Genomic DNA, 12,500 nt, shown 5'->3' with positions numbered 1-12,500 from the left:
ACCTTCGATTTTATCTCAGCACGCTTTCACAATAAACCGAAATGATGTCTGATCATATCCGTGTGGAGTGTGATGGTTTCCTGGCGGATGCAAAAACAAAACAAACAAGTCGCGTAAGTCGAAATTACTACATTTAGTCAATCTGTCAAACTCGCAGAACGCACTGCATTTTTTTCACCGAGACAATACAGCTTCGTCAATCCCCGCGGCAAGAAAAACCGCTGACACGCTGAAAAGACGTGGAAAACGCAGTGAAATTGACAAGCCTGTATAGCGCAGTAGCGTTTGCTCTTTCCTCTTTAGCAGGAAAGCGCGCTTTTCTGTATTCTTTTTTTTTTACTTTCTGAGCTTGTTGTTAATCAAAACATAACATAATCTATATCAGGAAATGATAAACAATAAGATGAAATTATTTTTGGATCGATTACTAAAATTTTAGTTTATATTAGAATTTTGCTATTTTTAATGACCAAACTGAATAATTAAGCTCAATAGCTTCTTCTTCTTCTTCTTCTGCGTTCGTGGGCTGAAACTCCCACGTATACTCGTGTTTTTGCACGAGTGGAATTTTACGTGTATGACCGTTTTTACCCCGCCATTTAGGCAGCCATACGCCGCTTTCGGAGGAGAGCTCAATAGCAATTCCATAGTCCGGGCTTCGTCGAAAATTGCGTGACCAAAATTTCAAGCAATTTGATCGAAAAATGAGGGTGTGACAGTGTCGCCTCAACTTTCACAAAAAGCCGGATATGACGTTATCAAAGACATTTATTAACAAGAAGAGCAAACGCTCGATCGAGTCACTTTCGCAGTTCTGAATATTATATGAGGCATCAGATGGACAGGAAGAAATTGCTATTCACAACACAATGAGTCACGTTCACATAAAATTTGAGCCCGGTCACTTTTATAGTTTCCGAGAAAAGCCCAACGTTAAGTTGTGTGTTGCCGAACAGAAAAGGCTAGTTATCTCCCTTGTTTTTCTGATAACGTTCGTAAAAGGCTACAGATGTAAATACTTTGATGTAAAGAATAATCCTACAAAGTTTCAATCACATCCGATGAACTTTGTCAAAGATATAAAATGTCTAATTTTTCCTTTGACGCTGACCTGTGACCTTGAAAAAGGTCAAAGGTCAACGAAACCATCGTTAAAGTGTAGAGGTCATTGGAGGTCACGACTAAACAAAATATGAGCCCGATCGCTTTGATAGTTTCCGAGAAAAGATATAAAATGTCTAATTTTTCCTTTGACGCTGACCTGTGACCTTGAAAAAGGTCAAAGGTCAACGAAACCATCGTTAAAGTGTAGAGGTCATTGGAGGTCACGACTAAACAAAATATGAGCCCGATCGCTTTGATAGTTTCCGAGAAAAGTCCAACGTTAAGGTGGTGTCTACGGACGGCCGGCCGGACGGCCGGCCGGACAGACTAACACTGACCGATTACATAGAGTCACTTTTTCTCAAGTGACTCAAAAAATTGAACAAAAAACTGTGTTTGTTTGTTTGTTTGTTTGTTTATTTGTTTGCATGTTGTTGTTTGTTTGTTTTTTTGGCTTGTGTTCAGTACAAGTACCTCACTACTCCGTCAATGAGATCATGTATTACCATGACAAACCTAAAGAGGAGCAATTTCCCACAACCATGTAGTTCACACTACGCTGAACTAAAATCTCAATCCTGTCTTTGACCCAGGTGATGGTGTCGTGCCTGATGTTCGGGGCGGGGGTGCTGGGCAACCTCCTGGCTCTCTTCGTGCTGGCCACGTCCAGCGCTGACCAGCGCAAGACTCTCTTCTACAAGCTGGTGGCCGGACTGGCCGTGACTGACCTCTTGGGCACAGTGGCCACCTCGCCTGTGGTCATCGCTGTCTACCTCAACGATTTTCAGTGGGTGGGGGGCGACGCTATGTGTCACTATTTCTCCTTCGCCATGATTTTCGCCGGTTTTGCCACCATGCTGATTGTCTGCACCATGTCCGTGGAGAGATACGTGTGCGTCAGACATCCCTATATATACCACGCTCGTCTCTCCGGAACCAAGTTCGCCAGGCTGACGCTGGTGACGTGTTGGGCTATTTCCATAACCATCGCGTCTCTGCCTCTGCTAGGGGTAGGCACCAACGTCAAGCAGTTCCCGATGACGTGGTGTTTCTTCGACTACACGTCACGGGACACCAGTGACGTGGTTTTTAACTACATCTACGCCATCGCGGCGCTTATCTGCGTCATGGTGACGTTCGTGTGCAACGTCAGCGTCATTTACACGCTGGTGACGTTACGCTCACGTCAGAGCAAGCTGGACGCGTCAGAGGGGAGTCAGACCAAGCGGAGAAGCAGGGCAACAAGTCAGAGATTCGCTGAGGTTCAGATGATGATTATGCTGATTGGTATTACAATTGTCTTCACCTTCTGCTTCGCTCCTCTCATGGTAAGACTTGTATAATATATAGCGGTAGTGGTGGTGTGATTGTGGTGGTGGTGGTGGGGGTTTGTGGTGGTTGTTGTGTGTGTGTGTGTGTGTGTGTGTGTGTGTGTGTGTGTCTGTCTGTGTGTGTGTGTGTCTGTGTGTGTGTGTGTGTCTCTGTGTGTCTCTGTGTGTCTCTGTGTGTTTGTGTGTGTGGCCTAGCATGTCTGAGGTGGTGGGTGAGCCGAATCGTTTTCACGGGAAGGAATGTGCCTTTAAACTCCCTTTGGTTTCCCACAAGTATCGTTTTACAAGTCGTTATGGGTCTTCAACCATTGCAGTGTTCCAGTCACCTCAGTTCATCTAATATAGCCTTCTTTTGTTGTGCAGTGTAAATAAATGACATGACTGCACATTGAATAACAAACTTTACATCACTGCACGCACGAGTCAGCCTGCATGGACTTCCACAGTCAATCGCCCCAGAGACTGCTGTGAACAGAGACGCTGATAGCATCGTGTTCTGCCCTATTAATTCGCATTTATAACTCTCGTTTTGAACATTCCGGGTTCGCGATGTCTGACAGATGAGATAAATATTATTTGATCTTGTGTCTATAGAAGTCATTACTTTCCTGTGTGGAGTAGTTTACGAACAGCAAAACAGTGTTGACGCGTGTGCGTGTCTGTTTTAGCACCTACTCATCCACGCACAGTCACGACTGAGGTAAGAGTACCGAATAATGCCTTGCACACAAACATCAATGTAGAACATATATATAACAGGATTTACGGACGGACGCAGGCACACACGCACACATAAACACGCTTACTGACATACACATGCACGCTCGCATGTATGTGTGCCCCCATCTCCCCCCCCCCCACACACACACACACACATGGACACACAGACGCACACTCACACACACACACACACACACACACACACACACACACACATGGACACACAGACGCACACTCACACACACACACACACACACACACACACACACGCACGCATCCACAGAAACACACACATTGACACACACATTGACACACACGGAACACACACACACGCACACACACACACACACACACACACACTCACACACACACACACACACACACACACACACACACACACACACACACAAACACACATCGTAATTTTAACAATATTGAAACAATGATGAAATTTTAAAAATGAGCTCATAATATTAATAGGGGCTAGAAACAAAGAAACAAACAAAAACACGGGTGCGCACATAATACAATGCTATGCTATGCTACAATATACTACACATACAATACAATAAAAACGTTATGGTCTCACTTTGAGAAGAGTGTTGCGTTAATTTGTCCCACACAGGAAAACAACTCTATCCGCTTGTTCAATGGTACAACATCACATGTAGCAACAACAAAATAGCTGTGACTATCCTTGTTTAGAAAGAACAAAAGCAGGGTGGGGACATTTAAATCTTGGGATCTTAAAAGTGGGGTTCCACTGAACAATAAATCAAAGACCACAATAATGATAAGGATAATACTAATAATAATATTAATTGTCAGTAAGTACTGGTGTCACATGACTGATGTGAACCAGTTGATTGGCTAATGGCGATGCGCTTAAATCTGTTAGCGCACGCTAACTTTTCCCCAGAGCGTATTCTTACGCCCTTTGCCAAAGCGAGACTGTACTCTCATCCTCAGAATTAATTAATGACATGTAGCTTATATTCTCCACTTTACCAAAAAATAACCATAAATTTCCTGCGGCTCAAAGCAGAAGTGGTTTTTTTCTGACAGATCGCAGGCACCTGTGCCACAGTGAATCCCACTGATATAAAAATAGAAACGGCTGTGTCTCTTCCACAATGGTCTCTTCTCGTTTTGACTTGCAAAGATTCTTCTCATATGCCGTGTTAGTGGCATGTAGCTTATTAACCACATTACCAAATGATGAGTTAGTATAAAATTCCCAGCGGCAAACACAAAACACAAGTGTTATTCCGATAACGTACCAGCTAGACCAACATTTGAAAGTCGACTCTGTTATAGTAGACTACACTGAAATACGACTGCATCAGTTCAGTAAATGAATGGTTTCCAAATTATTATTTCAAGGCAACAACAATCGGAATCGAAAACGTGTAGGGTTAAGAACGTTCTTACCATGTGTAAAACTTATTACCAGCCTGCCTCATGCGTGCAGACGAGCAATTTGTTTTTTTGAAATGAGACTGCAGTTCAGTGGTTCGATTGCCCTAGCCGCCTAGCAGACGACATAAACCCCGCAGCAAATTAACATGTTGGGCAAATGTGAACAAACAAACGATGGGGATATAATAGGCCTACGTGTAGAGTTCAGAGCACTCTTACCGTTCATATATAGTACCAGACTCCCCGATGAGTGAAGATACAACACGGAAATATACCAGATTTACTTTGAAAATGTGCTAACCGTGGCCTTGGAGTCAATTCAAGGGGCAACACTCTGCACAGTCAATCTGTCGAAGCTCGATGAAGGTTTCGAATCGCAAATAACTAAGAGCACAGTCCTTTCTCCGAGTTTAAATGAGGTCTGTATGAAAGATCATCACTTTTTAGCTTAACGCTCTTCTGGAATTTACCAACAAAAATTAAAACAAGAGTTTGCGTGTGACGAAAGCACGACACACTTGAGACAGCCCACACAAAAGTAGATCTGACACAAACCTGACCACACAGTTACGCCTATCCAAATGCGCGTAGCAAACTGTGCGTTTTGAATCTTCTTTTTTCTCTGGCGGTACTGACAATATCGTTATTGAAACAATTCCAGTGCACTAAGGGATTTATAGAGCAAATCTCGAAAATAATTATTGAACTCAGCGCATTCAATAATGAATTTTCTCGATTTGCTCTATAAATCTCTTAGTGCACTGGGATGTCTCAATAACTTAGATAATAATACTAATGATGATAATAATATTAATAATTATAATTGTAACCGAGTGCCGAAACACTACGATCACCTCGGGAGGCGAAGTGCAATCAAACAGGATTGAAAATGTTAGGGCTAATTTCTTACCCCTTTAAAAACTGTTATGCAAACCCGAAGGTTTCCATGAACATACAGACAATCGGAAACCACCAGACCCCATCACAAACAGAATTCCACAACTCACCGGTGTTGACTTAAAGGCCAACAACTCGGGTGCAGAGTTTGCTGTGAAAGGAGCGGTAGCCTCCCCTGTCACATAATAATAATGAATCATATTCATAAAGCGCGTGTATCCAGGGTTTAAACCCTTCTCAAAGCGCTGCTCTTAAAATCAGCAGACACTCCGTTTGTATACTCCTTCTGGGTAGAATATTCCGCGTAAGCAATTTTTCGGGTCTCCTTGCGCGAGCGAACTAAACAACCTCTATATCTCATGTCATTTTCTTGTCACACGGAAGTGCCTTTATGGTAATCACTGCCTTGCCCAGATTAGAGGTCAGCTACTTAAAAAATACGTCAACATAACAGAGGGAATATTTTATGCAAATGAGTAGAGAGAATTTGTGGCTAAGCACTTGCAAGCTGACACATTTTCCTGAATTCTCTCCTTGTGTTGGATAACCTGTTTAGGGGAAGGGATGGAAAGGGTATCATACATTTATATTCTCTTCACGAAAATCAAGTTATGATGCGATGCAGTGTTATAATTTTAGGACATGCATCTTTTTCGGGTTCAGCTCTTCTTGCTTCTTCCACCCACGAGTTGTCTGGGCATAAAAGAGTCATGTTTCAAGTTTATTTGACAAGAGAGGGCAATATCTGATACATTTGTGAAATGTTTCCGTTTTCGAAAAGAACTTGCAATACTTTGCGGTCGAAAATTAGTTTTATGGGAGTTCGACTTTGCCTGAGAGAGAGAGAGAGAGAGAGAGAGAGAGAGAGAGAGAGAGAGAGAGAGAGAGAGAGAGAGAGAGAGAGAGAGACAGAGAGAGACAGACAGAGAGAGAGAGAGAGAGAGAGAATGTGTGTGTGTGTGTGTGTGTGTGTGTATGGGCGAGCGTGCGTGCGTGCGTGTGTGTGTGTGTGTGTGTGCGTGCGTGCGTGTGTGTGCGTGTGCGTGGGTGCGTGCCGATTTATAGGTCGTGTGTGTGTGCGTGCGTGCGTGCGGGCGTGCGGGCGTGCGTGCGTGCGTGCGTGCGTGCGTGCCTGGGTGCATGCTGTGTGCTTGCTCAGTTTTTCCTTAAATCTTTTCTGTGATTGAGCAATACTTTTGTCCTTGACACCTGTATATTTAGTTAGTTTTTTTTAATTTTCCTGTTTGTTGTCACCGCGCAAGACAGAATAGCTGACAACAAGGAACATGAAACCACATGACAAGTGTTGTCATAAAATGTGTCGGTACTTCGCTGCGATCGCGTGTCACCTTGTAACTCGAGTGCAGTGGTTGCGTCATTCTGTTTAACATCCGGGGCTTCAGGAGTTAACACCTGATCAGATGTTAAAGGAAAAAACGTGACCAACATTTTAATTTGATAAACCCCGACGTGCATATTGTGACTCGGTGATGAAAATATATATCAATGAATAAATATTAGACTAATGTATCGACACTTGAAAGATAAGATTAAAACTTTTATCTATCATGGGTACATAAATAGTTAGCAAAAAGTAAGACTTTCAAGAATTAAAGCATGTACGAAAAATGTACGAAAGAAATTTCACAGATTGACATCGATATCATTATTACGATATATATAAATTGATGCGAAAAAACATCCAACTATGCACAGAAGCAGCCAGGCTGTGGATCCTTGGTGTGAATTCCGGCCGCGGCCGCCTGGTGGGTTAAAGGCAGAGTAAGCCTCCCGTAAACCATCACAGATACGGTCAGGCTTTTACACACAGTACAAACACCCTTTCATTTAAACACTCACCAATTGAGAACATCCTAGGTGCCCTCCGTAAAGAGCGAACAATTTTCAAAGAATTTATTTTTGCGTGGTTTATCTTACCCCTGAGCCATTGTGAACCCGTGTGATCCAGTTTTCCCTTTTCACAATGCAGTCGTCATAGTTAGTCATTTGAATGCGACTCGACGTGAGCTTATCTACAATAGCACGTTTTTTATGCACGAAACAACGGCTGTGGTTCACAAGAACTCTAGCGATGGCTTTTGACTGTTGAGAGGAACGGCGATTTGCACTGCCTGATAAAACCGTCGTCTGCCACGACCCTTGCGTGACCCTGCTTCCGGGCTTTTCTTTTTTCAAACTTTCACAACTTCGAATTGTTCTGATCTTGTCTTGATGAAAAACGAATTCTTTTATGATTAAAGAATGTTTGTGTAACAAGCTGTCAATTTATTATTTAGATTTTAAAAGTTAGGTCTAGCGCAAAAACGAGACGCCATTGTTCTTCAGGGCCAAGTCCACGAAAATAAATTCTTGGAAAATGTCTCACGCTCGACAGAAAGCAGCCAGGATGTTCCCGTTCGGTGAGCGTTCAAATGGAAGTATGCTTGTACTGTATTTAGACGCTCGGGGAGCTCTGTGATGGTTTACGGGAGGCTTACTGTGCCTTTAAGAGTGGAGATTTTTCCGATCTCCCAGTTCAACTTATGTGCAGACTTGCTAATGGCTTATCCCCCTTCGCCGTGTGTACACGCAAGCACAAGATCAAGTACGCTCGGAAAAGATCCTGTAATCCATATCAGAGTTCGGTGGGTTATAGAAACACGAAAAACCCAGCATGCTTCCTCCAAAAGCGGCGTATGGCTGCCTTAATGGCGGGGTAAAAACGGTCATACACGTAAAATTCCACTCGTGCAAAAACACGAGTGTACGTGGGAGTTTCAGCCCACGAACGCAGAAGAAGAAGAAGAAGAAGAAGGTGTGAGTCAACGTTGAAGGTTGCTGTTATCCCACGTGATAACCTGGACCAATCCATCTTGAATTAGAAGATGGTTACTCGGGAAGAAGGGTACCTTTATAAATTCGGGATTATAACCTAGCTGTAGCTGCAACCCGGGGTAAAACTCGAGTATTCGGCGTTTTTTGTTGTTGCTTGTTTTGATATTTGGTCAGCCAAAAGTGAGCGTAACTGCCTCTTTAACTATGCTTTTCACATAAAAATGCAGAGATATGGGTTAACCAATAACCACAGCGAAGAGCAGAGAGAAAAACAGGAGTTTACCGAGAAAGCGCAACAAAATAATAACACGGAACTTCCCATAGCAGGATGTTTCTTTTAATTATGAAAAAAAACATGTGAATTGTGTTGGGCAGCCCGTGGCACACATTTGCACGGTCCCTTGCACAGCATGAACAAGTGAATGACTCGTAAAGAGTCAGCCAAGCGTGTCACAATCCGTAAAGTGCAGGTAGATGGTGTTGCTTTAGAAACATGAAATGAATCATGTACATGGTTTTTTGTTAACTCTCTGTGGTGTCAGATTTTTGGACCAAAAATAATTCTGAAGAAGAGCACGGTGTGTGTGTGTGTGTGTGTGTGTGTGTGTGTGTGTGTGTGTGTGTGTGTGTGTGTGTGTGTGTGTGTGTTTTAAAAGGGGGGTAAAAAAATAAAGAAACTTGCAGACAGAAACATCCACGTATAATAATCATCAATCCTTCACAAACAAATCTCTCTTACAGGGTCCAGACCACGACCTATCACGAAGCATATTGTTCCAGAAAACTCTCATGAGACATGCTTATCTTTCTCTTCTCCTTCTTTGTCCAACATGGTGATTCTCTAACACCCTGTCAACCCCAGGCACAAAAGACATTTGACGAGATAGCAAATCCTCTCAGAATTCTTTGATCGCAGAGTTTCTGTGAAGTGTACGATGCAGGAGTCCACATAAAATGGGGATTTGGAATTCAATGGCGAAAAGATGGAAGAACGGAAAACAAGGAGGATGAGGAAAGGGATGAAACTCAGTGAAGCACTCCTGTTGAGGATGAGTGAGTCATTTGATCACAGGGTGTTCGTGAAGAATGTGCAGGTCTGCATGAAAATGGGGTTTAGAATAAAGTGGCAACGTGATGGACGAACAAAAAACTCCAGGGAGGAAGACAGGGATCTTCGTCCCAGTAAGAAAGGGGCCGATCTGACAGTTTTCCAAAGGTTTTTATTTTATGCCCTAGGGATGATAAGAAATGAAACGAAGAACCATAAAGGCACAGGAATGGGGGTTGGAAAAAAAGTCGCAAAGTGATCATAGAAAGCAGGAACAATGGGTTTTTATTGGTCGTGGAAGAGTTGTTTTCCCTTGTTTTTTACATTTAGTCAAATTTTAACTAAATGTTTTAACATAAAGGGGGATCGAGACGAGGGTCGTGGTGTGTGTGTGTGTGTGTGTGTGTGTGTGTGTGTGTGTGTGTGTGTGTCTGTGTGTGTGTGTGTGTGTGTGTCTCTGTGTGTGTGTGTGTGTGTGTGTGTCTGTGTCTGTGTCTGTGTGTGTGTGTGTGTGTGTGTCTGTGTCTGTGTCTGTGTGTGTGTGTGTGTGTGTAGAGCGATTTAGAGTTAACTACTGGACCGATCTTTATGAAATTTTACATGAGAGTTTCTGGGTATGATATCCCCGGACTTTTTTTTCATTTTTTCGATAAATGTCTTTGATGACGCCATATCTGGCTTTTTGTGAAAGTTGAGGCGGCACTGTCACACCCTCATTTTTCAATCAAATTGATTGAAAATTTGGCGAAGCAATCTTCGACAAAGGCCGGACTTTGGTATTGCATTTCAGCTTAGAGGCTTAATAATTAATTGATGACTTTGGTCATTAAAAATCTGAAAATTGTAATTAAATCAATTGTTTTATCAAACGATCCAAAAACAATTTCATCTTATTCTTCATCATTTTCTGATTCCAAAATCATATAAATATGTTATATTCAAATTAAAAATAAGCTCTGAAAATTAAAAATATGAAAATTATGATTAAAATTAAATGTCCAAAATCGATTTGAAAACAATTTCAGCTTATTCCTTGTTGGTTTCTGATTCCAATAACATATAGATATGATATGTTTGGATTAAAAACACGCTCAGAAAGTTAAAACGAATAGAGATACAGAAAAGCGTGCTATCCTGCTCAGCGCAACCACTACCGCGCTATTCTAGATTGCCACGAGTGGTGGACTGACGATGCTACGAGTATACAGTCTTGCTGAACAAAAATGCAGTGCGTTCAGTTTCATTCTGTGAGTTCGACAGCTTGACTAAATGTTGTATTATCGCCTTACGCGACTTGTCTTTGCTTTTCCATAGAATCACTGAGGCAAACTACACGTGATAATGTACGCTTATCTCAGTGTTTCGACGGAAACTTCCGGAAAGCAACTCTTCCCATGAAAACTTGACAGAGTTATTTCCGAACATCGTCTATTAAACCGCACCACTGTGACATAGTGACAGTTAGCAACATGCAGATAATCATGGGAAGAAACAAGAGAAATTTAAGGTAAGATGTTAGGATGTTGGCAGCTGGGACGCAAACTAAAGATAGTAATCATTTCTCGCACGAATTCATCAAATTCAAAATCACATCATCGACATAGTCTTACGGCTCTGCCTCAGAACAAATAAACCAGTAACTGTGTCACCATCCTTATATAATGAGGGGAAGAAACACAAACTCTCTAAATTGAAGGTATATTTTTCAATTTGGACAACTTTGGCACATATTAAAAATAATCATCATTTCTAGCATAAATAATCCAGTCTAATCAACCAAACCACCTTCAGAGTAATTCGACTTTTTTACCAGACACTGAGACAACCCAAACACACTCTTACAGCGTTATTCCTATAACACGAGGAGAAGAAACACAAGTTACTCTAAATTCACTGTAAAATCTTCAGTCTTGGCAACTGAGGCACAAACTAAAGATAGTCATCATTTCTCGCATGAATAGGTCATTCTCGAAAATTACACCCCACACACAGTATTCCGGCATTGCTAGAAACACTGACAACTCTACTTATTCTCTCGCGATCATGTCTGAGGGGATGTCATTTCCCTTTTTGTGGAGCTTCGTCGGTCTCATTGCTGGCGGGACATTTCGATTTTTGGCACTTCCCAGAATGCCTTGGGAGAAACTGACACGACTTCCGCGACAACTACTATCATTTATCGGCATACTGTCGTCTTAATTTCGCGACAAGTGATGGCAGTTTACATCGTTCAGCGTCACCCAGCAGTCGTTTGATGACACTTTGGTTTGGCAGGGGCCTAGCACTTACACAAAAGGGCATAACGCACGTAGTATACAAGCTAATGCTAACGAATAACAATGACAGTCCCTAATAATAGGCTATGAACCTGCGGGACAGAAACCATCATCATAGACAGACAGACGAACGGGCAGACAGAAGTAAAGACATTCAAACAGACCGACAGACATACAGACAATTAGACTGACGGACAGCCGGACGGACAGATGGACGGAAGGGCGGCCGGAACATGTGCAAACACTCGCACAGACAGACAGACATACAGACAGACAAACACACACACACACACACACACACACACACACACACACACACACACACACACACTGACACACACACACACCGGCACACACACACACAAAGCAACAACAACAAAAATTCGCTCTGACGCCAAATGATCCAGCAAGTGGGACAGTCTCTTCGAATTCCCTCAAATCAGTTTTTAGCGCTGGGTGAAAGTTTGTTCTCCTGTCATTATATACAACATTACAGCGTGACGAATGAACTATGCGCAAACACATATAGCGCACGTTGACATGGTGATTCTTTCTGTTTACGTCCACAGGGGCCCGTCATCATGCATATTCAAAACTCTCCATTGTATTGGCATCCATTCTGCCATTATTATTTCGTTCTCTGATCGTTTGACGACCTGTTTTTCCTCTCTCTCTCTCTCTCTCTCTCTCTCTCTCTCTCTCTCTCTCTCTCTCTCTCTCTCTCTCTCTCTCTCTCTCTATCTATCTCTCTCTCTCTCTTTCTATCTCTCTCTCTATCTCTCTCTTTTTATCTCTCTCTCTATTTCTCTCTATCCCTCTCTCTATATCTCTATCTCTCTCTATCTATCTCTCTCTCTATCTCTCTCTTTT

At 42.4% G+C, this 12,500-nt stretch overlaps 1 protein-coding gene across 2 annotated transcripts in view; it reads left to right on the top strand.

Annotated features, from left to right (window-relative positions):
- LOC138966566 (prostaglandin E2 receptor EP2 subtype-like) overlaps positions 1–12,500 on the top strand; it is a 44,499-nt gene that overhangs the window by 16,090 nt on the left and 15,909 nt on the right. For both annotated transcript variants that reach the window (XM_070338845.1, XM_070338846.1), the window contains exon 3: positions 1,698–2,432. In XM_070338845.1, coding sequence (XP_070194946.1) covers positions 1,698–2,432 — 735 coding nt within the window. The remainder of the gene's footprint in view (positions 1–1,697; positions 2,433–12,500) is intronic.

The sequence above is a fragment of the Littorina saxatilis genome, linkage group LG5 (assembly GCF_037325665.1).
Source record: "Littorina saxatilis isolate snail1 linkage group LG5, US_GU_Lsax_2.0, whole genome shotgun sequence".
Lineage (NCBI taxonomy): Eukaryota > Metazoa > Mollusca > Gastropoda > Littorinimorpha > Littorinidae > Littorina > Littorina saxatilis.
Note: the sequence above shows the minus strand (reverse complement) of the source record. Positions and strands in the feature narration are given on the sequence as shown.